This window comes from Nomascus leucogenys, chromosome 22a (genome assembly GCF_006542625.1).
Source record: "Nomascus leucogenys isolate Asia chromosome 22a, Asia_NLE_v1, whole genome shotgun sequence".
NCBI lineage: Eukaryota > Metazoa > Chordata > Mammalia > Primates > Hylobatidae > Nomascus > Nomascus leucogenys.
Window position 1 is genome coordinate 5,288,618 of NC_044402.1, and position 26,664 is coordinate 5,315,281.

General features: G+C 61.6%; 1 protein-coding gene across 6 annotated transcripts in view; it reads left to right on the forward strand.

Moving 5' to 3' along the window:
- The window catches only part of BEGAIN (brain enriched guanylate kinase associated), a 50,417-nt gene that overhangs the window by 17,612 nt on the left and 6,141 nt on the right, over window positions 1-26,664 (forward strand). Inside the window, exons 1-5 of one of the 6 annotated variants that reach the window (XM_030803841.1) lie at window positions 322-775; window positions 2,255-2,283; window positions 23,285-23,446; window positions 24,887-24,953; window positions 25,991-26,098. In XM_030803841.1, coding sequence (XP_030659701.1) covers window positions 2,270-2,283; window positions 23,285-23,446; window positions 24,887-24,953; window positions 25,991-26,098 — 351 coding nt within the window. In that variant the 5' untranslated portion in view covers window positions 322-775; window positions 2,255-2,269. Of the gene's footprint in view, window positions 1-321; window positions 776-1,120; window positions 1,304-1,707; window positions 1,750-2,254; window positions 2,284-8,682; window positions 15,014-23,284; window positions 23,447-24,886; window positions 24,954-25,990; window positions 26,099-26,664 lie in introns of those variants that run through there. The other 5 variants (XM_030803839.1, XM_030803840.1, XM_030803838.1 and 2 more) reach the window with 5 other exon arrangements.

Consider the following 26,664-nt stretch of genomic DNA (forward strand, 5'->3'; position numbering starts at 1 on the left):
ACATTCAATGTAAATAATTAATGCTAGATTTTTTAAATTAAATTTTAATACGTTCTTATTAATTTTAGACAAACTCCGTGGCAGGTCATTCGCCGTGAGTGATTGAGGCAACCAGAGACAGCCTTTGGGTGGGAGAGGCTCCTGAGCAGTGGGGTCCAGGCGCAGCTGGGCCCCTTCAGCTGCGGGATGTCCAGCAAGCCTCTTCTCTCTTGGAGCTTTGCTCCCGCATAGGGGGTCCGGGGCTTCCATGGTAGAGCTGTGGGGAGGAGCCCTGGGAAGCTCTATGATGTGTAAGGGGCGGTGGACGTTATTGTTATGACTACTGTGGCCATTCTGCTGAGGGTGGCCTCCCAGGACCGGAGGCGGGCAGCGGAGTTTTTCCTCATTAGCCCCTGGAGAGCAGAGCTTGCTTCCTCTGCTGTGCCCTCTCTGCTTTGTCTGCTGTCCCCTGAGCTAGTGAATGAGTGGGTGTCTGTGGATGGAGGAACACTTGGATTTCTTGGGTTTGGTTTGATCCTGGTTCAGGTCTGACCCTCTGAGTGGACGGCTCCTCCCACCTTGCGCTGGCTCAGCGCAGGCCAAGCCTGCTGGGTGCTGGGGGTGTCCTGGTGAGAACACGGGGCTCCTGCCCGGGAGCTCACAGCCAGGATGGGAAAGGGCCAGGAAAGACAGGCTCCAGTGCCGTGGGATCCAGGCATGCACTGTCCGTGTTTATTGAGCGCCTGCTGTATGCTGGAACCTAGCATGAGAAGCGCTGTCATGGGGACCCGGAAAGGTGGGCCTGGGGAAGAGAGCGGTGTGGGGGTCGCGTTGGCCGGCGGCAAAGTCTTTCCGGCAAACTCCTTGTCTTGCAGGAGGAGGGTTTATGGAGGGGTCCAGGCTCGTGGTCTTGGACAACTTTTAGAGCGTCTGGGGAGGGGAACCGCCATCCGGGCGCCTTAGGGATCCCCTCCCCTGAAATTCCTTCCCCCACCCCAGCCGCTCCGCAGCCCGCGGGTGCGGAAGGGCAGTGGAGCGCCTCGTCCAGCTGCCTCCCCCTTCCCCCCAGCTTTCAGGTGAGGAAACTGAGGCCGGGAGAGCGCCGGAAGGCCGGCCCGAGCACCCGGGAAGTTGGTGGCCGAGCCTGGCCGAGGCCCCCGGGCCCGGCCTTCTAGCTTGGCGCTGCGGCCGGGCTGCGCCCTCGCCCGGCGGGGCGGTGGGGGAGGCGGCGTGGGGCCCGGACCCGAGCGGAGCGCGCTCCCGGCGGACGCGGCGGCGGCGCCCGGCGCGAGGGGCCGGGATGGGCAGTCATCAGTCTTCCCAGGTCTGTCGCGTAGTCCCCGAACTCGGACCCCCGTCCCCCTTGAGTACCAGTCACGGCATAGAAAGACGGGGAAAGCCCCGGGGAGCGGCCTCTCCCGGGTGATGGAGAGCCCGCCCTGCGCCCCCAGCTCCACGCAGGAAGTGCGATCCCGCCCGGGCCGCTCGCTGTCCCCGTCGCTCGCCCGCGCCCACAAGGTTAACGGCGGCGGGTGGGTCCCCCTGCCCGGCGCGCGGAGGGGCTGCCCGGCTGAGCGGGGCTGGGCAGAGAGGGTCTCCAAGCCGCGCGCGGGTGGGTCTGCGCAAGCCAGGCAGGGAGCCCCGCCGGGCGCTCACGGGTTAATCCCTGGGGCCCGGGAGGGGCAAGCCAGGCCCAGAACCCTAGAATCTGAGGGCAGCGGGTCCCTGATTGAGGAGTCGAGGCTCCAAATGCCATCGCCCTCGGATTGTGTGAGTGTCAGGTTCTGCAATCCTGCACGGCCCCGAATTCCCCAACATTCTCCGACTCGGAGGTTCTGCGATTCCGGGGCTCGGCTTCCTCCGGGAGGGAGCGCGGGACAGGAAGGGTTAACGGGCGGGGCGGGGGGAGCAGCGGGGCCGCGGCCGCCGGAGAGTTAACGGGGACAGGCCGAGTCCCCCTCCTCCGGGCGAGGCCGAGATCGCCCCTGGCCGGGCCATCCCGGGCCGGCCCCTTCTTCGCCCCGGGGGGCGTAACTCGGTGCGGGGAGCGCGGCGGCCCGGGCGGGCTCACCTGTTACTCGGCCGCGGCCCGGAGCGCCCATTGAGTCACGGGGGCCGCGGCCGGGACTGGGGGCTGGGGACGCGCGGCGCCGGGCTTCCCACGGACGGGGCCCCGCGGGGTTGCCCGGCCGTGCCCGCTGTGCCCGGCTCTGCCCGGCGCGGGCGCGGAGCGCACGCCTCCTGCCTGCTGACCCTCTCGTTTGGTTTCTCGCAGGCCTCTGCCGCAGACATGGAGAAACTCAGGTGAGTGGAGCGTCTCCCGTGCCGCGGCTCGCGGGGGCCGGGTCGGGGGTGAGGGCGCTGGGGAAGGCGGGGGAAGGGGGCTGTACCCGAGCGCACCCCCTGGGCCCGCGGGCGGCCTCGGCGGGGCTGCGGGCCAGGTGCGTGTGTGTGGTGCGTGTGTGCGCGCCGCGAGGCGCTGGGGAGCCCCGCGCGGGGGCTCCTTCGCCGGCCCGGGCCGCTGCCGCTGGGGCTGGGGCTAGCGCCACTGAGGGCCGGGCTGCCCCCTACCCGGGGCCGCCCGATCCTGTGCGGTCCTCAGCGCCCCTCTGCTCCCTGCCCTGGACTCTCGCTGGTCCCCGGGGACCCTCCGGGTTCCGTTCGTGCCGTTCCGCACTGCCCCGGCGCTGGCTCGCCCCCCACCCCACCCCCTACCCCCCCGGGCTGCCAGTTGCCTGGCTCTGAGCTTTTAAGTGTCCGCCTCTGGGGGGCGGGGGTGGGGGATGGAGTCCTCGCGGCTGGACCAGGCAGCCGCGTCTTGGAGCCATTTTGGGGGAATCCCGCGACAGCTTCTGGGGAGTGTCCCCCGCGGCCTCCCTCCCGGTGCTAAACTTTAAGCCTTGGTAGACTTCACGGGGCCACCTGCGCGGCAGGCCTGGGATCAGCCCGTTTGAATATTTGCCACTTCCTCCACGACTTCCCCTGGCACCCTGACCCCTACTTTGGGAACACCCCTCCCATGTTTTCCTTCCGGAGCCTGAGCCGAGGCGTTGTGTGGGCGGCAGGCCCAGCTCTGGCTGCTGGGTTTCAGCACTATCTCCCCTGGCCTACAGGGTCTTCTTGCCACTCCCTCCCCAGGCCAGAATTGGCATCCTGGGGAGGAGGCCGGGTAGAGGAGCACCCCTCCCCCAAGGAGCAGAGCCCCAGCAGAGCCCAGGCTGGGCCCAGGTCTAGGGCAGAGGGGCCCTGGGCCCTGCCAGCTGACCCTTAGTGCCGTGGGTGAGTGGCTTGGAAATACCCAGGTGGGAGCCTGGGGACAGGTGGGCTCACACAGAGATCCAGGGTGGACTCTCAGAGCAGGGCCATCTCCTGGGCCATGGTGCTGATGTGCAGCCCCCACTGTGGGTCCCACAGGGACAGGACCAACATGTCTTGTGCAGGGAGGAGGGGTCCAGTCTCTGAGGTGGTTCAATCTCAGACCCCAAATACCCGATACTCATCAGCCAGGCCCACCTTGTCGTGGCCAAGGTCCAGGTGGGGGCAGTGAGGCCCAAAGAGCGACAGCCCTGGCTGTGGTCACACAGATGACCTCGGGCCCAAACCCAGGCTCTGGCCCAGGCCGGGGCCCTTCCCTGGCGCCCCACATCGGCTGTCATTTCATCACCTGGGTTGTACCGCCTGTGGGGGAGGAAACACTGCTTAACTCAACTGAGACTTGAGGAAAAACTTAGCATTCATGGGGTGCCCTGAGGCCAGCCTGGGGGTTCCCCGCGGTGGTTCTCTTTCTCTTTCCCTCCTTCCCTGTGCCCGGCCAAGGCTCTCCGGCACCTACTCCTGTGTGCCAGGCACTAAGGACAGAGGCATGACCCCACCCGCTGGGTGCACAGGTAGGCAGGTGTGCCAGGTGGGCGGATCTGCTGCCTGAGCTGCTGATGGCGTCAGCGTTGCTGTCCCAGGCGGGCTGAGGCTTCCCTGGGCTAAGCCATAAAGGCTGGAGGCAGCGGCCAGGGCCCCGGGCTCCGGGGCTGCATCGGGCCATGTGGCCTCTTTCTGGAGTTGCCAGGGGTGGCGTCGGGCAAGGACTCCTAGAACTGGGGAGGGGCCCCGCCCTCCTCTCCCTCTCACCCAATTAGTGTTCTCAGAGTTGCCTGAAGGGCTTTTCCAGAATCTTCCCTTCTGGCCAGTGTCGGGGCTACCCCAGTGGGTTTCTATCCTGCATTTGGTGCCTGGGATTCGGAACCAAAAGCCCAGGGGAGTGGAAGGGAAGGTGGTCAGCATGCCTTCCTGCGCAGAAGGGCACAGGGTTTGGGGTCCCACAGACCCAGTCACTGGCAAAGTCCTGGCCCTGGTTGGGCCTCAGTTTTCTCATCTGTAAAGTGAGTTGTCCTAACCACAACCAGGTTGCAGGGGTGTTGGGTGCCATGAGCCCCTGTGGTGGAAGCATCTCTTCTGGGACCTGGCCCAGGTAGAGGGTCTCTGGGGAATGTCAGACCACACGGTGGTCATAGTGAAGGGGTCCTGGGGTGTCCAGAGGGCTGACCCTATGGTCGGCCTTGCCTCCTGGCCCCTGGAGTGTGGAGTCTGCACATCACAGGCTGGGTCTGTGGGTCTGGATTGAGCTCTGAGAGTGCTGGTCCTGGCCCCCTCCTCTCCCAGACCCCACAGGGCCTGGAGCCAGGACTGACTCATGGGACAGTCCTGTAAATATTTGCCGAAGAGCAAAAGGACCATGTCACCTGGTGGCACTGTGACCCTCGATGGCTCCCTTTGGTGGGCAGGTGTACATGGAGGGGTCTGTCTTCCCTGGTCCCTTCCGAGGGCTCCCACGCCATGCTGTCGCCATGCTTCCGAGTTCCCCACAAGCTGCCACCTTCATGCCCCTGCCTTTGCCCACGCAGTCCCTGCTGTAGAGAATGCCCTTCCCCGCCTTCTTGTCCACATGACAAACTCTGTGTCTTCCCTGTCGCCTTTTCCCTGGGGTTTTCATGACGCTCTTGCCCCTCCCTCCCAAGTGGACTCCGGCCCCCTCTGGTTACCAGCTCTGTGAAAAGACCCAGGTTGGCCCTCCAGTGCTGGGGACAGAGGCGCACAACAGATCCTCCTAGACCAGCGGACAGAATACAGAAGGGGTTTGCCCAGAATGCTCTGGAGTCCCAGGTTGTGAACTCTGGCCTGGGGTATTGGGAAGAGCTTCCGGGAAGCAGGGACACTTGAGCCAAGGCATGAAGGATGAGTAGGAGTTTCCAACGACAGACAGGCCACCCTCCAAGAGGTGCAAAGGCCTGGGGGCTGCCCGGAGCAGATGTGTTTAGGGAAGACAGGTAAGGGGTGGGGAGTGGAGGTCAGTGGGGCTCCCACTGACATCTGGGGTGTCTTCTGTCCTCCCCAGGGCCCCAGATGGGCACCCCAGAGAATAGAGCCTGGGTCTGGCCCCTGGTGTTCTGACAGCCCCAGTGCCTGGCAGAGGCTGGTGCACAGTAGGGCTCCCACAGGCCGGGGGGGCACACAGGAGATATGCAGCCACACCACTTGATGGCCTGGCCACCTTGGCTCTTGTCCTTTGACCCTTGCTCAGCCACGCTCAGCTATCTTGTCTTCGACTGCTTGGAAAAACTATTCTTGTGACTCTCAAATATTTATAGACATTAGCAAGTCCCGGCTGGCTCTCTGTGTGCTCAGAGCCGCTGTGCCTCTAATCCCTCAAATTAATCCCCTCCTCTCCCTCCAAACAGGGTCCCTCCTGCCTGCCTCCTGCAGCCTGCTGCTGGGCAGCCCCTTTTTCTATTTGAACTTCGGTTCTCTCCTCTGTCAAACAGAGAAGTGGGTCAGTCGCCTCTCATGGCTCCTGGGGTGCCCAGAGCTACTCCTGTTTGGTGTCCACGTTTTTCCCCCAAAATAGAATTTGTTTCAAAGTCGTGAACTGTGATAGCCCTGCAGAGACATTAATACATATCCGCACAGTTCAGCGGTTAAGTTTAGAACGACCTCCTGGCGACCACCACCTGTATCAAGGAGTTCAACATGGCCAGCACCCGGAGATCCCCTAAGACCCTTCCCCACAGACAGCCCCATCCTGCTCCGAGCGGTCACCGGGACGCCGACATTGTGCTCAGTGCTTCCTTGCTGTCCTCGTGGTTCTGCCACCTGAGAGGGCATCTCCAGCAGAGATAGTTGTATGTTGCCTGCTTTGGGACCTCATACCTGGATTCCTTCAGCCTGTGTTTTGGGGGTGGCTTTTTTTCACCAAAACTATTCTGTTTGTGAGGGTCCCTTGTGGTGGTAGGTGGAGCTACCAGTAGCTGTCGTCATGGTGAATGGCCTTCCTGGTGGCCTCCCTGAGATCCGTTTTTTCCCTGGCAGACTGCCGGGCAGTGTGCAACCTGGGCCACCTTAGGAAACTCCTGTGCAGGTGTCTGGGGATGTGGGCTGCGATTCTGGGTGTGCACCCTCAGTGGAACCTCCGGGGCACAGGGTGAGCATAGGGTCAGCTCTGGAAGATCGGAACAGACTCTCGAAACCACTTCTCCCCATCACTGTCCCTCCAGCCTTGTTGGGGTGGGCATAGCACAGATTACACTGCCCTGGGTTGCTGCCCACTGGGTTTCCTCACCGGCGAAGGCCGTGCGCACTTTCTACCAAGGTGTCTGTTTTTATCATTGATTTGTGGGAGCTCTTCACATTGTCAGTTACACATGCAGCAGACACACCTCCTGGGGGACGCCGCGTCTCGCTGTTCACATGGTCCTTCGATGAACAAAAGTTCTTAATTTTAATTTTGTTGAAGGTCTCAGGTTTTTTCACTTTCTGATTAAAGCGTTTGTGTCTTGTTTAAGGAACCCTCCTGAAGAATCGAGGCTACTGGCTTTTCATCCACTTGAACTTGGGTTTGCATGTGGTTAGAGCTCAAGGTTGAGCTCCTTTTTGGTTTTGGTTTTGCACAAGGACACCCAGGTGTCTGGGCCACACTCTCTCCTTCACTCCTATGACCGGTGCTCGTGGTCCTTTCCATGTCGGACACTTGTCCAGGCTGAGACACTCTGCGAAAGTGCCAGGCTGATGTCCCAGGAATGGAGACAGATGGAGAGCAGGTGGCCTCGAAGGTCCCGGCCCTGTCCCGCCCTGCCCCTCCACGCCTTCCCCCGAGGGGGCACCCTCTCCCACCCGAGTCTCCCGCCTGGGCCCCGCAAACCATCCCTGCTGCTGTCATTGTTCACTGATCATGGATTCCACAGGCATTCACTGAGCACCAGAGGCTGCTATTGGCGCTGAGGACGCCGCAGTGACCGCACAGGCGAATCTTCTAGTTGACTGGAACAGAAAACTTTTTAAATTAAATAAATAGCACGGTGACAAGTGCTGCGGGGACAAAAAGAAAGGAAGGCAGTGAGTGGGGGGCGGGGAGCAGGTGACCTGTACAGTGTGGCCCAGGGAAGGCCCTGAGCAGGTGCCACTGGGTCAAGGTACCAGGAGGTCCAGGCAGAGGGAGCAGCAGGTGTACCGGTGGCCTGCAGGAAACAGCAAGGGCTGGCGGCCATGGAGGAGGGCAGAGGCGCTGCGTTCTGGATGTGTTGGACCCTCGAGCGACGGGGTTTGCTGATGGGTGTGACATGGGGTGTGGGGGAAAAGGGGGTGTCAAATGCAACTCCAGGGCATTGGGCACAAGCAACTGAAAGGATGGACTTTCTTCCCCTGAGGTGGGGACAGCTGTGGGGGAGGAGGGTTTGGGGGCACACAGGCTTGAGGTGTCCCCTTTTATTTAGCAAACCCCTGCTGCACACCTGCTTTGGGCAGGCGCCTGTCCTAGACAGCATCCAGGTTGGGTTCTCTGGGCATGCAGTAAGTGCTCATTGAGGGTGGGGAACTGATTGCATTGTGGTCTGGGCCCCGACAACTCAGGAAGGGATGTCCTGGGGGTGGGGCTGGCCACCTGGCGGCACCCACCTTCAGGATGGCTGTTGAATTTCCTTGTCCCTTTCCCCCAGGCCCCCTGCTCTCCATCTCTTGTCTCCTCCAACCCACCCACTACCCCAGCAGGCCACACCCCTCCCAGAGTGTGATCCTTCAAGGCTCTCTACCCCACTTCTAAACTTGATCCTACTAGAGGAAGTCTTATGGACTAATTCTCACTAAGGTGTGAATGACTGCCTCACTTTGATTTCTCCCTTTGCAGCTAGGGGCTCATGGGGTGAGGAACCAAGACACTGAGAGCTGGGGTATGAGTCTGTGAGTCACTCCTAATCTGCAGCAGCTCTGATGGTATCAACTTAGGGGGTTGGGGTTACAGGTGGGGCCAGGGTGCCTTTGTCCCCACAGCCCCGTTGAGTTCCCACTCCTCTGCAAGGCCTCCCTGATGGGGTATGTGGTTAAGAAGGTAGACGCACCTAGGTTTCAATCCCAAGTCTGTCATCACTTACTGGCTGTGTGGCCTTCAGCAAATTTTTTTTTTTTTTTTTTGACAGTCTTGCGCTGTCCGCCAGGCTGGAGTGCGGTCCAGGGCTCAAGCAATCCTCCCACCTCAGCCTCCCAAATAGCCTGGACTACAGACAGTCGTGTGCCACCACACAGGGCTAATTTTGTATTTTTGGTAGAGACGGGGTGTCACCATGTCGCCCAGGCTGGTCTCAAACTCTTGGGCTCCAGTGATCTTCCTGCCTTAGCCTCCCAAAGTGCTGGGATTACAGACATGAGCCACCACACCTGGCCTTGGGCAGATTTCGGAAGCTTTCTGACTCTCAATGCAATATCTGTAAATGGGGGTAGTAATAGGACCTGCCTGAGAAGGCGGCTCAGGGGGTTCAGTGCACCCTGGGGTCACGCACTTGGCTTGTGGACCGGGCCTTGCTGTTGTGGCCTGCCCATCTCGGGTGGCTCTGCCCTGCTTGGGCCTTGCTGCCCATCCCTTGGGCAGTGACATCATTCCCGTGAAGGAGAGGGCCCGTGTGGGGCCCTCTGAGGTCTCTGAGCTGGGGGCGGGGCCAGCTCTTCTGCACCCTAGGCTGTCTGCACTTTTCCCCAGGGGCCGGGGCCGTCGATGGTTGGGGCAGCGGCTGGGTGTTTCAGAGGAGGTGATGCCACGTGCCTGTTTCTCAGGGCTCCAAGTCAGGCCCGAATGGGGCTCCCCCTTCCCACCCCCAACTACCACAGGCGAAAATCCTTCTGAGGGCTGGAGGCCTCTGGGCCTGGGCTCTGCACTGGGGACTGCCTGTCTCTTAAAGGTACCCCCTGTGTCTGCAGAGCAACCTGAGAGAGGGCTCATGCTCCACCCCCTGATGGACCCACTGAGGCTCTGGGGCTCATGTCGAGGGCAGCCGAGGTGTCTGTCCTGAGCAGCAGCAGGACGGAGTTGCAGGACATGAGACGGGAAGCGGGAGATGGGGCAGGGGATGCTTGTCAGGTGAATGCAGCAGGGCCTGGGACCAGGTCTTCTGGGCTTCTCAGCTTCACTTCCTCTGCCCCTCGTGGCCACTAGCATGGGTGATGGTCCGGGGTCCGCCAGGAAGTGGCCAGTGCCATGTCTCTGTGTCCTGGGGGTGTGGCTGGAGTGTGAGGGGCCGGTGGTGGCATTTGGAATGGCCGTCCCAGGGAGGGGAGGCTGCCCTGGCCGCACACCACCCCAGGCTGCTGAGGTTGGACACCCCACAGGCCCCAGCCGTGTCTGGGGGATCCCCGGTGAGGGCCAGAGGAGGCACATGGCTGGGCTTCCCTGGGCAGGGCTTTGCCGAGCAAGAGAGAAGGAAAAGAGAGGCAGGGGCAGGTGGTGCTGCTGGGGACACAGGAGGACCCAAGACACAGAGCTGGGCCCGAATCACCCTTCATCTGGAGCAGCTCTGAGGGTGTCAGCTCAGAGTGTGCTGGGGCCGCCGAGATGATCCCCAGATCTCAGGAGCATCTGGGGGCTGGCTGGGGCTTCTGCCGCCATTCCTCCTTGAGGAAACTGAGGCTCTGAGAGCTTCAGAGCCAAGCTCAGTAGCCCCAGTGGCCTGTGGCAGAGCACAGACTGCTGAGGTTGGGGCCTGCTCAGCCACCCACCCTCTCCTGCCCACACCATTCAGCAGGGTAAATAGTCCACATGACCCTCTCAGCCCCCTGGGGCTGGTGCAGGGATTGGGGGATCCTAACACCGCCAAAGGGAGGCTTAGGGAGCCCCAGGCCTGGCTTCAGGAGGGCAGATGGCACCAGCGCCCCCAGCTGTCTCCTCGGCCCCGGCACCTCCCTCCAAACCTTGCTGCTGCTGACAACCCTCCCCGTAGCTGCAGGCTTTTCTTGGAGACTGGGTCTTGCCTCTTGAGTGTGAGTGTGTGTGTGCACACCTATGCAGAGGTGAACGTGGAGTGGGACCAGCCAGGGACCAAGAGCATCCCAGAGAGACCCAGGGCGTGGAGGGGGCCCAGGTCCTGCAGTCCAGGATTACTGATAAGTGTCCGCCGCTCTGTGATCCCTGGAATTCCAGAAACAGGCCTCCTGCTGATCCAATTAATAAGTTTGCCCACGTCTGTGTGCAGTGGGGAGCAGGCTGATGGGGTGGTCAAATTAGCAAAGCCAGCGTGGGCTCCTTGGTGGCCAGTAATGAAGCCAGTAATCGAAGTGCTGAATCGCGACCTCTTCTCTCCTGGGCACCAGGGCGGGTGGCAGGCGCTGAAAGGTTAATTTCAGAGTCCCATGAGGAGCTCGCTTCCGGCTATGGGGCCGGCCCACGGCCATCTGTCTGCCCGTCCTGCCCCTGCACACTGACTGTGTGTGGAAGGGTGAGGCAGGGGTTCCAGGGCCAAGGTGCGCACAGCCCCACCCTCTGGCCAACCCCATCTTCTCCAGAGGGAGAGAGGAGGGAGTAGTGATCAGTGGTGACAGGCTGGTGCTGGGAAAGAGGAGCCCAGGCAGGGGTGCCAAGGAGCCTCCTGGGCCCACCGTGCAGCTCCCCGTGGCTCTCGGAGACAGCCCCCTGAGGCTCCCTGCTCTAGCACTGCTCTCCCACCAGAGCGACGGCCCCAAGCCCAAGCCAACTTCCCGAGCTCCTTGGTGTGAGCATCTCTGCGGCCCCCAGGAAGAGGATCAGATACTTCAGCACAGGCTCATGGCCTTCTGCCAGCTGACCCCAGGCCCACTTCTTGTCTGCACCCCCCACCAACCCCCAGGCCCCAGGCTCCGGCCACACCAATCTCCAGGACGCGCCCTGGCCCCACCGGCATGCTCCCAGCTGTGTGTCCTGCACACAATGGCCCACCTCCCCCCGGATGGTTCTGACGTTGGTTTCAAGGAGGTCTCGGGCTGAGAGCAGATGAGAGCAGATGAGACTGCCGCAGGGCTGTGCGGCAGTCACGTGAAAGGAGTGAGCCTGGTGTGGTGGGTGGTCCTAGAAGGCAAGGCTCCTGGTATACCCTGGAAGGATGGGGAGAGAAAGAGAGGAGTCAAGGATGCATCGAGGCACAGGAGAGGACTTGTCTTGCTGCAGGGTGTGGGGGGAGGCTGTGGATTTGTAGAGGCGATGGGAGCTCAGCTGCGCCCTGCAGATCTGTGCTGCCCATGAGACGAAGGTGAGGCAGTGGAGTTGGGGAGCGGCCAATGTCAGGGCCTCAGCAGAGAGATGGTATTTGCTGGCTGGGGTTGCCACTGGTGAGTGCACACAGGGAAGAAGATGCTGGAGGCCAGATCCCTGGGACGTGCTGGTGCCAGGAGGCCAGGAGGCCAGGAGATGAGGAGCACCCCACAGAGGAGCCTGAGAAGGGGCAGCCAGAGAGCCCAGTGAGAGTGGGAGGTGCGGGAGCAGGGAGAGGCGGCATGTCCCTGGCTGCTGAGGGCTCAGGTCAGGTGAAGGCTGAGACAGGACCAGTTCAGTGACATGGAGGGGACAAGATCCTGGTGGGCATTGGTCCCGTCTCGGCAGGCTAGGAGTAAGGAGGCAGAGGCAGCAAGGTTGGACACTTCCATTGATCAGGGAACAGGGACTGTACCTGGAGGGTGAAGAGAGGGTTGTTCTCAATATGGGAAGAGCAACCACGAGTTTGCCTGCCAGAGAATGACCGGGAAGCGTGGGAGAAACGGATGGTTCAGGAGCGAGGGAGACTAGCTGGACCCCCACCTGCATCTGGGGGAGGCCGGTGGCCACGGTCCAGCCCAGCTGAGGGCTGCCTGGCTGGTCTGTAAATAACGGTGGGTGGCACTGGGTGTCAGGGCAGATACTGGTAGGTGGGGCACGTGGAGGTGACATCTAGGGAAGTTCTCTTTGGATGGTTTCACTTCTCAGCAGAAAGGGAAGAAAAGGAAGCGAGATCATCAGCCTCAGTGGGGATGGGGAGGAGGTGTTGGGAGTTGGTAGGCAGGAGGGGAAGGCGTGAAGTCACTTTCCAGGAAAGTCGGGGGGAATGGCACAGGCACGCCTAGGATCCCTGAGTCGGTCTGTGGATGAATGGAGAGCGAGGCCATCCGCCCGCCACTGTCTCCTGCCATCCATGTGGGTGCAGGAGCCCAGTGGATGGAGAGATTGTACCCTTAGTACAATGAGGAGAGTGATGGGGAGGAGGCCATAATGCTGTCATTGGCTGCCAAGTGAGGGCAAGGCCGGTGAGGGGCTATGAGAACCCCTGGTGGCAGTGATGGAGTGAGGGGCATCCTCAGGCCTGAGCTGGAAAGAGAGTGGGTGTCAGAAGTGGGACCGCACGGGGTCCCCATGGGTGGAGCACAGTGGGCATCACAGAGGGTCTGGGAGCTGGGCCTGACTCCCTTCCCACCTCTAGCAGGGCAGCCCCCACCATGGTGGTCATCTCTCAGCAAGCATGTATTGTGTGTTTCTGCCCACTAGGCTCAGAGCTATGGTCTCACATTCCCTGCCCTGATCCCTCCTTCCAGTCCTGGGCTCCGGAGGCCAATGCACTCCCTGACCATCTCTTCTCTGTAGGTTCTGTGGCTGGAAGAGTCCGGCAGAGCCCACGCTGGGACTGGGGGCCTGGGTTTGGCCCGCCCTGACTCAGGTGTGGCTGGAAGAGGCCTGCAGAGCCCACACTGGGACTGGGGGCCTGGCTTTGGCCTGCCCTGACTCGGGTGTGGTGCTTTCAGCCATGCAGCTACCCAGGGCCTGGGCTCTTCCTCTAAAATCCAGGTTGGATGGAGATCAGTGGGGACAGCAGTGGACTGTGACCTGCAGAGAGGAGGCATGGAGGGATGCCCAGGGACATAGCCTGCTGCCCCGGGCAGCTCTGCCCCACCCACCCTCCTTGGACACCCAGCTGTCCCCTCACTAGGGGACAGAGTCCCCAGGCCTTCACCCTGCAGGCCTTTCCTGAAATCACAGCTGGGAGCTCAGAGCTAGCTGCACTCTCCCCAGGCACCTCCAGTCCTGCAGCAGGCACTGGGTCCCTGACCGGGAGGAGACAGCCCCTGTGCCCTGATGAGGAGGAGACAGCCCTCATGCCCTTGCACTGTAGTGCTGGGGTGAGGATGGAGAAGAGGGCTCCTGACCCAGGGGGGAGGTCAGGGAGCCCTTCCTGGAGGAAGTAAACAGTGAACCAAAGTTCAGGGAGGGCATGCTCTGAGCAGGGGGTCAGCCTGTGCCAAGGTCCGGGGTGACTGCAGCCGCCCCATCTCCCTGCCTGGATTGGCCTGCTTTGCCCTGGCCCTGGGCACGCGCTGGGTCTGCCCACCCTCCGAGGGCTCCCCAGGACATGGTGTACCAGCTCCCAGCACGTGGTTCTGCAGAGAGAGGGGGGCAGCGGGGCAGGGCTGCGGCTGCCTGTTAAGATGAGGTGAGATGAAACATTTCCTGCTGCATCCTGACTCCAGTCTCCAGGCAGGAGGGAGCAGTGGCGCCGCCAGCCAGGTCATCCCGGAGTCGAGGAGCCAAAGGGAGAGGTGTGGCCAGTGAAGGAGGGGGCAGGGGAGGGCAGGGGAGCAAGACGGGAGGCCTTGAGCCCAAGTCCACACCGTCAGGGTGGCCCCAATTGAGCTGGTGATGACCGAAGCTCACTCCTCTCCAGGCCACCCCTCCTGGCTGAGGGACCTAGCTCAGCACCGTGACAGTCCCCCCCGCTCACTACATACACATAGGCCTACACACCGCGTACACACACACGCACATGCATGCGTGTGTCTTTCCCCCGGGGGCAGTTGCACAACAGCCAGCGGCCATGGTGATGACATTCAAAGTCCTCTCTGTGCAGGTGGGGTCCCAGTATCACTGCGGAGGTCAGCCACGGGATTGCCCAGGCCTGGGCGGGCACGGCTAAGCCCAGAACAGTGCTAGCAGTGACGGACTGTCCTATTGGACTCCGGGGCCACCGTGGTTGACCCTCTAGCCACACAGGGAGGCAGACGGCAGCTCGTCATAATTGTCTGGCTGTGCGGGAGACACGCACCAGGATGACTAAAGCGCTACTATTCACATTAAAATCTGGCATCTCAGTGTGAGGCTGGCCTGGAATGGAACCCCAGCCGGGCTGTGTGACCTCGGACAGGCCCTGTTCCTTGAGCGCTGTGAACCTCAGTTTCCTCATCTGGAAAATGGGGTGGGGTACACACCTCCCTTTCGGGGGTCTGAGGACTAAATGAATGGGTGCACACGGTGGGCAGGGGCTGGGGTGCCCCCCACCTTCTGTTGGGAGTGGTCTGCTGTTGGCTTCCAGGCCACACAAAGGACAGAGTCAGCGCAGCAGGAGCAAGTTGGAGGGGACAGAGAGGCTCTGGAGGAATGAGGGTGGCCATGGGGACAGGGAACACAGGCCACCGGCACAGGAGAGGCTCTGCCAGGCGAGGCGATTCTGCCCACCCAGCCCGGGTTCCCACAGGGCTTGTTGCTGCTCCTTTGATGGAAGGCTTGGGGCACGAGGCCTTCTGCAGGGAGACCCCAGATGGCCCTGGCGGGGGGCAGAAGCAGCTCTGCGAGGACTCGGCCCCGGGCCTGTCCAAGGCATCCCAAGGGTCTGATGTGGGCTTCCTCCAGGGGCCAACTGGAGGTTCTGCTGGGAAAGACCAGGCGAGGTCGGAGCAGCTTTGGGGACAAAGACCTTCTCCCAGGGCTGATATCAACTCACTGGAGGCTGAGAGGGTGAGTGTGTGACCCCCCTGCTCAGCCTGGTCCTGCTCTAGGCACTGAGGGGTGCAAAGGCAGGCTCTCAGGGGCATGTGCACAGCCCGAAGGCCAGCGTGCCTGGCAGGAAGGTGGGGGGTGCCAGGAATGGCGAGGCTGGGGCTGTGGTGGGTCCCTGGGGACAAGAATTTGGGGTGAGGAACTGGCCTTTTAGTCTTGGTACAGAGAGGAGTTGGGGGAGCTCTGAGCCAGGGTAGAACATAGTCTGGCTGGGTCTAGAAATGAGCCATCTGGGGGGAACTACAGTTTAGGGGGCCAGGATGGGAACAGGAGACCTGGCACTGCAACACTCAAGGACAGGGCTAGTGGGGAGTGGGCTGGTGGGGAGTGAGGGGCAGCAATTGGCCTCGTCCAGGGCAGGGTGGGGTGAGCTGGGGTTTCAGGCCCCCCCGGGTGATACGTGGAGAGGAGTCAACCTGGAGCCGGAGGGAGGAGTGAGATCCTGGCAGAGGGGACACGGGGACAAAGTCACAGAGATGAGAGCCTGGCTGCCTACAGCCTGGAAGGGAGGAGGAGCAATCTGGTGTTGCCGGAGCATGACACTGTGGGGCCAGGCTGAGCACCACGACCGAAGAGGGAAGACAGAGGCTGTGCCCAGGGCGTGGCGGGATCCCACAGCACACCAGGGGCACAGGGTGGGAGCGGCTCTCGGGCCCTCGGTTGACTGTGCAACAGTGACAGCCGCAGCCCAGCCCCACCCCATTGTCATGACGTCAAGTGGGAGGATGGGAGCCAGGCCTCCCCCGCAGCCTCCAGGAACCTGCTCAGCGCCCTCTGAGCTCTGGGCTCCCATGTCCTCAGCACACCATGGAGCTAGAAAGCGTTTCCTCCTGACACCAGGGGCCCTGGAGCTCATGTGACCATCCTCCCCCAGCCCGGCAGAGCCCCATGGGCTTCAGGGGAGCAGGAAGGGCAAGGCCCCGGTGGCCTCACGTGATGGAGGAAGGACAGCAGGATGACAAAGGCAGGGCCCTGGGGCTCCAGCCCTGACCCTAAGTGGACGCTTACCTGCTCCACTGAAGTCACCCTGTCTGAACTCCATCAGCTGCACCAAGACTTATAGGGCAGTGGGGAGCCAGGGAGCATCCCACCTGTTTGGAAGCGCCCTCTGGCTGTCTTGTGGCGTGGCCTTGCTGGAGGCAGGGCCAGCAGAGAGCCCAGCATAGAAGGGAAGCAGTATCCCAGCAGGAGGGTTGTCCAGCACAGGCAGTCCAAGGTGAGGGGAGGCACCTGGAGAGGAAGAGAGACCTTCAGCAGGGGGAACCCAGAAAGGCTTCCTGGAAGAAGTGGCATCTGAGCAAAGCCTCACAAGAGAGGAGAGGACCTGGGGATACACAGAAGGGAGACGAGGACATGTCCAGGGGAGAGGACAGCATGGATGGGTGTCGGGGCAGCCACATTTGGGGGAAATCTGAAGGCCTGTAGGGGACAGTTGTCCCTCTTAGCAGGGGCGAGAAGAAGCAACAGGCCTGGCTGGCTTGAGGCAAAATGTCCCATCATTTTTCCTGGGGGCCAGGAGTGTGGTGTTGGGGTGTGGCCAGACCTGGCTGTCACCATCTTCCTCTCCTCTTTCTGCCCTGGAATGGGGTGGGGGCCGTCACGGGGTCCCACAGGTGGCCACAGGCTTTTCTGTGTCTGTAGGATGGCGGCAATTGTGGCCTCCCTCTCAGGGCTGAGAGGCGGCGGGAGGGGCATCTCCCAGTGAGAACGGGACACAGGTGCACCTTGTGGTCCACGCCTGGTGCATCCTGAGCGTCCCGTTCTCCTTCCTCACCTGTCAAGGACCTGCAGCTGGTTGTGCAGCCCCTTCAAGCCCTTCCCTGGGGGAGGAAAACAGGTGTCTGTTGACAGTGCCACCCCCAGGGTCCAAGTCCTGAGAGGAGGTGTGCCCTGGAGGCGCAGACAGAACCTGCCCAGTCTCCTGTAGGGCTCCAGGCTTCCTGGGGTCATCTCATCCTGAGACACACAGGGCCCAGGTGGCAGCTGCTCCCCACGTGACTACACCCATGTCCACAAAGGTTGCCAAGGAACACCATGGCAAGGACTCTTGGCAGGTCAGCCTCGGTGGCCCAGGCCAACCCCCAGTCCATCTGTCTGCCCAGCACTCACCAGGTCCTTCTGCTGGTAGGAGCAGGAACCTGGTTCCGTGCACCCAGCTGGAAGTGACACTGAGACAGGTTGTCCCTAGGGACCACGTGCTCTACTCGCTCCCGCTGGGGCCATCGCTGGCTCTGCTGACAGCCGGGCCAGGAAATCAGTGGGAGGCGGCTCATTCCTCCTTCCGCGGTCCCACAGGTCATGGCTCCCCTGCCCTCAAAACACTTCGGCAGGCCTCTCAGCAGGGCAGCCCTCCTGTGCCAGGCTCTCAGCAGCATGCCCCTGCCCACCTTTCCTTCGAAGGGGAGTCCAAGAAAGGGGAGGGCGGCAGCCCCGGCAGGGCCCAGCAGCCCTGGTTCTTGCCTCGTCCTCACCGAGGCTTGCTTTGTGATCTTGGGCCTGTTGCTTAACTTCTCTGGGTCCCAGTTTTCTCAGCTCTAGGGTGGGATGCCCCCCACGCCGCAGGCTGGGAATGAGAATTTCCATCCAAGTGTTGTTACCTGGCTCAGAACCAGAGCGGGTCACCAGTGGTGCTTAGTAAGTGTCCTGTGAGAGACCAGAGTCAGAGCCCGGGTCAAGTCACAACCATGCCCCCTACTCACTGCACCTGCAGGCAAGCCCTGCCCCTTCCCTGGGCCTCAGTTTCCCCTGGGTCCTAGCCTTTCTACTCTGAGCGCCTTCATTCTCCAGTAATCCCGCCTACCATAAGGCCCTCTGCAGATGGGCCCTGTTGGGGTGGGGTCTCCTTGGCAAGGGCTGGGAGGAGGACGCTCATGGGAATCGCTGGCCTTGGTCGGGCCATGGAGGGAGGGCAGTTGTTTCTGGCAGCCTCGAGCAAACGCCCTCATCCCATCCTGTTTTCTGTTCGCTCAGCAGCACTGGGGTCATTTGCTGAGGGTGGACCTGGGACCAGAATTCCAAAGTCCAGTCCAGCCAGAGGCCAAGCCCACCGCCCCAACCCACTTCCCCTTCCCCACCATGCGCTGGGGCATCAGACCCCTGCCCACTTCTGCAGAGCAGCTTGGGAATCCGGTGATCAATGTGCAGCTTGTGGCCAGTGCCAAGAGCTTTCCCTGACCTCTGCTGCCCCCTCGGCCTGACCCATGGGTGCTAATGGTGACTTTTGGGGTGGGGTATGAAAATTTGATCTTTAGCAATTTTTTTCTCTGATTTTTCATCCTCACTGTAGAAAATGACAAATTCAGAAAAGTATAAAAGAAAAATGTTAAATTATCCAGCATTTCACCACCCAGGTATAACTATATTAACATTTCTTTGCTTGCATTATTGTCCGTGGCTGTCCGTATGCAGTTATTTTTTCAATGGGATTATACAGCTCTTTTTCTGAGCGTGCCCATCTGCCCGAATCTTGAAGCACTCTTTGAAAGCCTGATTTCTGGGGCAGCATCAGAGCCTTATTGATGGAACCAGCCCCTTTAGGCAGAGGTTGGATCTCCCGCTTTGGCGCGGGGTCAGCAGGGCTGCCCAGGCGTCTCTGCGAGCCCTCCAGCTGATCCCCAGAGAGAACCCAGGAGGGGGACAACCAAGCAGGCACTCGTCTGGGCGCTGTGTCCTCCAGCAGGCCAGCACCCTAGCAGGGCTGGGGCGGGCCCGTGTCCTTCCTCACACGCATCCGTCCAGCCCACATAGGCCACAGGCAGGGACAGGGGAGCAGGGGCCCCAGGGCAGGGTGAAGTGGACCCCGGATCCCTAACATCTGCCAGGTCCCACAGCCTACAGGACACTCCATACATCAGCCATCAGGGCCTCCTCCTGACCCACCAATCCCGCACGCCAGGAACCCAGCCCTGCAACAGGCAGGCACCCAACAGATGCAGAGCTAGTAGGGAGGGGGAGCTTGCACCCACCACTCCCCTCTGAGGCTGAGACAACAGACCAGACCCCACCTGTGTCCTGTGAGGCAGGGCTGAGGGTGGACCTGCTGCCCTGCAGGGGACAACTGACTTCAGGGGCTGCTACTGCGCCCCCCGCCCAGTGATGGGACAGGATGCTCAAAAGAGGCACCGAGCAAGTGACCAGTGACCCTGCCATGGTGGGACTCGGTGCCACTGCTGAGCTGGGACCCTTCAGAGTGAGGAGTGAGGGCTGGCAGGTGCAAGGCTGGACCCCCTTCTCTGGTACCCACATCCCCAACCCCTGCTACTTTGCAGATGACAAGTTTTCCTGGCAGGGGGTGGGGACCAACTCCCCGTCTCTCTCGGTCTCAGCCAAGGGGCTGTGGCTGTGCCCCTGATGGTAGGCCATGCATGGCCCCTAGCCCTGCCCACCCCGACCTGTTCTGAGCAGCTCTGTCCTCTTTGCCCACAGGCTGCGCAGCCCCTGGGTGCCCTTGTGCCTCGGGCAGCCCCGAGTACTGCAGGGCCGGCTGGCCAGGTCCTCGCCCTCGATCTGGGACAGGTAACATACCTGTTGTCTCCCCTGGCTCCCTGGTGTCTCTGCGTCTGTCCCCAGACATCTGTCCCGTGTCTGTGTCCAACTGCCCGAGACAGATGCAGAGGCCCAGAAGGTGAAGGTGAAGGCATGGGCCGGCAGCACAGCCTCACAGCCCTCAGCCCAGCAGCCCAGCCAAGGGCTCCTTCCTTGGGCTTGGACCCCCTGCAAGTGGCCAGAAGGGGCTCTCGGTGGAAGGCAGAAGGGAGATCCCTCGAGGCCCCACCATGTGCCAGGGGAGCTGGGCACTCACCCCAGTCCAGGGAATTCCCACAGGCAAGGAGGGAGCCAAGAAGCACGTGCGCAGGCGCACACACACGCGCACACGCACTGCCGGTTAGCCCCAGATCCTGGTGTAACTCACCAGGCAGCAAGCCCAGCAGGACCCCCCAGGCTCCCAGACCTGGAAGGGTGGCCCCAGCCTGGAGGGCGTGGCCCTGGCTGCTCTGGGCACCACACCCCTCCCTGAGGGTCTGCTAAGGAGCTGTTTCCACACCCTGGGGACTCCCTGACCCATCTCAGCCCTTGCCAGGACACCTTTTCACCCAGGGGAGGGGGCAGAGGCCTCTGAGCCACAGGCCTCCAGCAGTTTCCCCCAGATTCCCAGTGGCCTGGTGGCCCCACCCCACACAGTGCCACCTCTGACACTGTCCACTGTGTGGAGGGTGCTACTATGTAGAATGTGGACCAGCAACAGCCCTGCCCCCGTGTTTGGGTGCACCACCCCGTTCTGCAGATGTGGAGACTGAGGCTGCTGTGGCAGGGCTCGGGTTATTGCCTGGTGTGGGGGACACTGGACAGGGAAGGAGGTACTGTCTGGGCGACCACAGACCCTAGGTACACAGCCTGGACCGGGCAGAGGGGACACGTTCAGAGGTGTGAGAAGCTGAACCCCCCAGGACTTAGTGACAGGGCTGTGAGGGGTAAAGAGGGGTCACCAGGCCCACCCCCAGGGTGGGGAACATGGAGGGCAGTGAGGGTGTGGTGGATGTGGCTGCATTGGACGGGTTGGGTGTGGAGATGCCTGAGGGCCATAGGTGGGTGGCTGGACATGGTGAGGGTATGGAGCCTGACAGACACCCTGCTGGAGTCGGATGGAAGCCTGGGAGGGGTCCTTGTGCAGCTGGCTTGGGGTGGATTCGGCCTGAGCATGCAGGGCAGGGGTGCAGGTGCAAACCGGGGCCCCAGGAAACAGCCCGGGCGAGGTCGGGAGGGGCCTGTGACGTGAGCGCCGGACCAGCAGAGGTGGGGAAAGACGTGGCAGGAACCCTGGGGCGGCCAAGTGCGGGGCATCAGCTATGCCTGGGGACGGGGTGCGTGTCCATGGCCCAGTGCCAGCAGCAAGCGGACACTGAGGCAGAGAGGGGTGCGAGAGTCAGGGGCTGGGGGCACTGCTGGCCCAAAGATTGGTTGGGTGTAGCAGGTGGTTGGGTGTGAGGGACTTGGGGAGGGGGAGCAGTATTTAAGGGCTGGTGGAACAGGGAGTCGACTGCTGTATCTGGAAGGCCATCCAAAGGCCAGGGGTAAACTGAGGCTCTATGAAGCTGCCTGACTTGTGAGATGTCTGCCCCGAGCCCACCCCGCAGCCCCTTCGTCCTCCCCTCCCACACCTGCCCCGTGGAGAATCCCTGCCTAGCTCATTGTCTGCCTCCCCTCTGGACCGCAGGCTCCCGGGGCAGGGGCAGGGTTTGTCTTACTCCTGGCTGTGAGGTCTCAGACAGGTTGCTGGCTCTGAGAGGCGAGGGTAGGGACCTCAGGGTGCCCAGGAGGGGCAGGGCTGGGTGAGGGGGCACAGTGAGCTGGGGGTGCAGGTCTCAGAATAGCAAGGGCCTGAGGCTGGTCAGTGAGGCCTGGGGTGTGGCTGGAGAAGGGGTGAGGACTCGGGGCTGAGGTGGCCACGTGGGTGGATGGACGACGCCCTCACCTCTTCCCGAGGGCTGTGGGTACACCAGGAGCCCCTGCAGGAACGGTCGACTTCAGGGGCTGCGCAGCAGCCCCTTGTGCCTGCCCTGGGAGCCCAGGATGGCATAGGAGTCCCCGGGAAGCTCACCACCTCCCTGGGGAGGACAGGTCTGTGCTCAGAAGCAGCCTGGGACCTGTAGCTATGGAGTGCTAGAAGTGGGGCGGCCACGGAAGGCTGCCTGGAGGAGGTGGAAGGAGGCCTGAGCACTGTCCCAGAGAGCACTCCCAGAGGCAGACCCGCGTGGGCAGCTGTGGCACTTTGCCTCAGGGCTTCCCTCTTTGCTTGTTACTCTACATCCTCTTGTGGGGACTGATTCTTGGGAAGACCCGCCCTGCCCTTCTCTAAGGTTCTCAAAAACGTAAGCAACGCTTTATTTTTATTTGTTCTTAAAAATACAGCCCTGGGCAGGAATCCAAGAGTGCTTCCTGGAGGCTTGCTGGGTGTGTGCCCGTGGTGCCACATGTGGTTTACTCACGGGGCCCAGGCAGAAGATGCCTCTGCTCGGAGCTGGGGGACAGTGGTGGCCCCAGGGGGACTGGGAGCCTCCTGCCTGCCCTCTACTCCCCTCACTTGGGTTTGGGTCGGGAATGTCACAAGAACGTGGGCTCTTGCCCAAGGTCCCACAGCACATCTGGGCAGAGTCAGGGTTCCAGGCCCTCTCCCACACCTCAAGTTTCCTGCATGACACCCGGGACTTCTGTCCTGTCCCGCCCCCATCTCACAGCAACACAATCCAAAAGATGTTGGTCCCAGATAGCCCCTGGGCTGTGCAGCCATTGCAAGGAAAGAACTGCCGGCTGCGACCCCGCTCTGACCCAGCCAACAGGAAGTGTAGCCCCTGCCTTAGGGAACTCCGAGCCGTCCCTGTTGGAGGCCCCCACACTGTCCTCCTGCCTTTGCACAGCTTTAGTTCAGGTGAATTGTGGGCAGACGGTTCAGAAGAGTGGGTCATGGTGCGTCTCTGTTTCCTGAGCATGTGGGGCTCTGCATCCTGGGTCCTACCCTCCAGGAGACCCCATTCTGGGGGAAGAAAATAGAGCCTCAAGAACTGTCTGGGCTTCTGGAAGGCTTCCTGGAGGAAGGGGAACTTGAGCAGGCCAGGACCTCGCCAGGTTTCCCGTGCTGCATGCAGCCTCACTGGCCACGGTGGTGGACACTGCCTGGGCATGCGCCATTGCCACCAAACCTCTCTCTGGCCCAGAGAAGTCACCCAGGGTACCGGGGCCACACAGCCATTTTGGGGAAAGCAGGTCTGGTCTTGGGCGTGGCATTGCTGACTCTGGGCCTCTGCGATCCCACCCTAGCACTGGGGAGGAGCAGGAGTGAGGGCCCCAGTCACCTGTGCCACCCAGGGCCAGCTCTGTGATAGACAGCCTGGGTGTTGATGGGCGCTCTTTATACCTGGGTCCTTTAAACTGCCCCCAACACACTGGCCAGGTTCTGGGGTCAAGGACTCCTCCAGCCACCACCTGGGATTTACCTGTGAGAGGGGCACTGGTGGAGTCTGAAGAACCGCCTGGGCCAGACTGGCTGAGGGTCAGAGTCCCTGACTCTGGGGCGCCGTGGTCTTCAGTGACGCCCGGGAGGCTGTGTGTGTGTGTGTGTGTGCGTGTGCGCAGGTACTCGCGTGTTAGTGCGGCACGCCCCGGCTGGCCTGCGGGCCTCAGTTTCCCCCGCTCAGCGCCGCGGCCCGGCCCGCCGCCGCCATGTCGTTGCAGCGCGCTGCAGGAGCAGAAGGGCGAGCTGCGCAAGCGGCTGTCCTACACCACACACAAGCTCGAGAAGCTCGAGACCGAGTTCGACTCCACGCGCCACTACCTGGAGATCGAGCTGCGGCGCGCGCAGGAGGAGCTGGAGAAGGTCACGGAGAAGCTGCGCAGGTAAGGGGCGGGGCGAGGGCCGGGCCAGGGCGGGGCTGGGCGGGGGGGCGGGGGGGGGGGGCGGGGCGAGGGCCGGGCCAGGGCGGGGCTGGGCGGGGGCGGGCGAGGGCCGGGGCGGGGCGAGGGCCGGGGCGGGGCGAGGGCCGGGGCGGGGCGAGGGCCGGGGCGGGGCAGGGCGCGAGGCCCGGGAAGCCGCACGCGGTGCTTCCCTCTCACCCTGGCTGTTGACCCCACTCAGATGGGGAGTCCCGAGGTTCTGGGAGGGGAAGCTCTTCCTCCAAAGTCACACTTTGGAGCAGCTGAGCCAGGATTTGAACCCGGCAGATCTCCAGACCCAGACTGGTCCACCCGGGGCCCAGCCATGGTCCCCTGGGTCCTGATGGCAAAAGCTGTGTCTAGCCCGGAGATGAAGCAGTTTAGGGACCATTCCCTTGAGCGCGTGCGGGCTAATGAAGTGTCGATCAAGGTGTGCCGGACTCCCTCAAACACCGAACTTTTCTGAAAGCAGTTTTCTTGTGCACATTTAAAATGGATGTTTTTCTGAAATGTAATACGCACTTTCCCATCTTCTTAAACGGAAAATGCAAGAAGCATGCAACCTTTGCTGTTGGCTTGATTTATTTTAGGTATTTGTAGAGAATCGGCTGGTGTTGCCCCCAGGGAGGACTTGCCATAGGGAGAGGGTTTGTCCCTCTCCGAACAGCCCCACCTCCTGGGTGTTTTGAATGTCACCCTCCATTCATGTGGAAACCAAGCTTGGGCGATGCAGTCAGACCTCAGTTAAAAGCTCTGGGCCCTGCCAGTTACTGCTTTAAGTAATTAAAGTTTCACCTCAGTTTCCCTATTGGCAAGACAGGGGCCATAACACGACACATAGGTTGTCTGAGGCTGGACACCATCCCCAAGCCCCCTCCCACCAGCAATGGAATCTCCAAGCACCTGATTCCCACCTGAGACTCAGCTCCACTCCTCCTTCCTGGCAGAACCGAGTCTTGTTCACTGTGATGTCTCCAGCCTCACCCCGGGGCCCATCACGTAGTTAGCATTAAGTTTCTTCCCTGCTCATTTGCATTTGAACTGTCAACCCCGTAACAGGTTTGTAAGAATTGTGGGTCGAATGTGAGTAAACTGGCTCTGCGTGCGGATAGGACAGAGTCTTTTGTGAATAACAAGCCTTCCCTTCTCATCTTCAGGGGGTCCCGGGGTGGAGGGGGAAATACAGTCCTGGGCCCTGGCCTAGGGAAAGGCTTCTACAAAAGTTTGCTTTAATGGGATGTTTTCTGCTGTGTACAGAGGGGCACACATTCCACCAGGGTGAGGCTGGTGGGGTGAGCTCAGGAGGTCCAAATTCAGCCCCACCCTGCTCAGCAGGCTGTGCGGCCATAAGGGTCGTGGGAGGGCCAGGCCTGGCACGGCAGTGACCCCATTGCCTCCTGCCAGGATTCAGAGCAACTACATGGCACTGCAGAGGATCAACCAGGAGCTGGAGGACAAGCTGTACCGCATGGTGAGGTCACCACGCAGCACCCACTCCCCCACCCCACACCTCCTTCCCTGGGGAAGCCACCCAGCTGACACCCCTGGGCCACTCAGGAGCTGGGACACAGTTCTTGCTGGTCCCACCCCTTTCTCCACGGAACCTGTGGAGCGGGGTGGGTGCTCTCAGGCTAAGGAAGTACTTGGGTCCAGGGCTGCCCTGTGCTGCCTGAGCAGCGGGTGCGAGCACTCCGGCCTGGAGGTGCGTAAGAGGGGCTGTGGACGGAGGACATAAACTGGGAACAGGCCCCCCAGCTCAGCCTGCCAGTCCAAGGACCTGGGACCAGGAGGATAGAGAGGCCGAATTCAGGCCCTGCGTGAGCCAGAGGCAGGTTTGAGCCCTAGCTCCACCTCTCATGGGGACCCCTCTGTGGGGACCCTCACACCACCTGCAGATGACCTCAGTGGGGTCGCCATTTTCTCTGTGAATGCACTGCTGGGACATGTCCAAGAGGGACAGGGTGTGGGTTTCTGGTGCCACTCCCTCACAAGGATAAAGAGGTTTCCTTTCTTTCTACCTTGGTGACCAACTCATTATGGTTTTGAAAGCAACAACCTGCCCACCTTTGTGGTGCTGTCAGAGACGGGGGGTGGCAGGCCTGGGGGCTGGGCCTAGCTCTGCCTGGGTCCCTGGACACAGCCCCTTTCCATTCTGAGCCTCAGTTTCCCAATATGTCCAGTGAGGTGGGCTGGGCTGTATGCCAGGCACAAGTCATCTGTCCTGCGTCCCCACTCCCAGCTCCTGAGGCAGGACGCTGTCACCTCTGTGTTGCACATGAGAAACTGAGGCCCAGAGGCAGTGACATCCCCAAGGCTGTGTGGCTTGGCAGTGTTGGATCCAGGAATTGAACCAGGGTCTGTCTGTGCTCATAAACCCCACACCCTTGGCCCTCTAAGTGTCTTGTCATTCATGGCTACAAGAGACAAAACAGGGGGTGCAATCGAGCGACTGGGTTGGCCCGCCAGAGGCCAACCACGGGCCTCCTCCTCCCACTGTCCCACCCCCAGGGCCAGCACTATGAGGAGGAGAAGCGTGCGCTGAGCCACGAGATTGTTGCCCTCAACAGCCACCTGCTAGAAGCCAAGGTGACCATCGACAAGCTGTCGGAGGACAACGTGAGTGCCGCGCACACTTGGCCCATTGAAGGGCCCAGGCGAGGGCTTCCCAGGATGCGCAGGGAGTCCCATTCTGACTCTGAAGGGGCCTGAGCTCAGCTGCTTCCACCCCAGGCTCAAGGGGCTGGTGCAGGGTACAGGTGGATGGACAGGCCGGTCAGGGCTTTGAGAAGGACTTGGTGCAGTTGGGGAAGGATGGGGCTGCCTCGCTGAAGACGCCAAGGGTGTCCTTAAACAGACCCTCTGCTGTAAGGACTTGAGCTAGGGGATGTGGGGCCATATCATCCCATTCAATGCAAGGCTTCCTGACCTCAAGGCGGGGTCATGGCCACTCAGGACTCCTGCCCTTGGCCAGTCCCAGTGTCGCATCACAGCCGTGCGGCTGCCCATGGGGCCTAATTTCAGGGACCCTGTGAGATGGGCCCAGTTGCCCTCCACAGAGCCCGGACAGCTGCCTCTGCACTCAAGAGTTAGCTTCCGCTCCCTGCCAGACTCCATTAGGCTCCAAGATTGTGGTGTGAACACAGGCAAACAAACAAACAAACAAACAAACACCTCTGTCCACG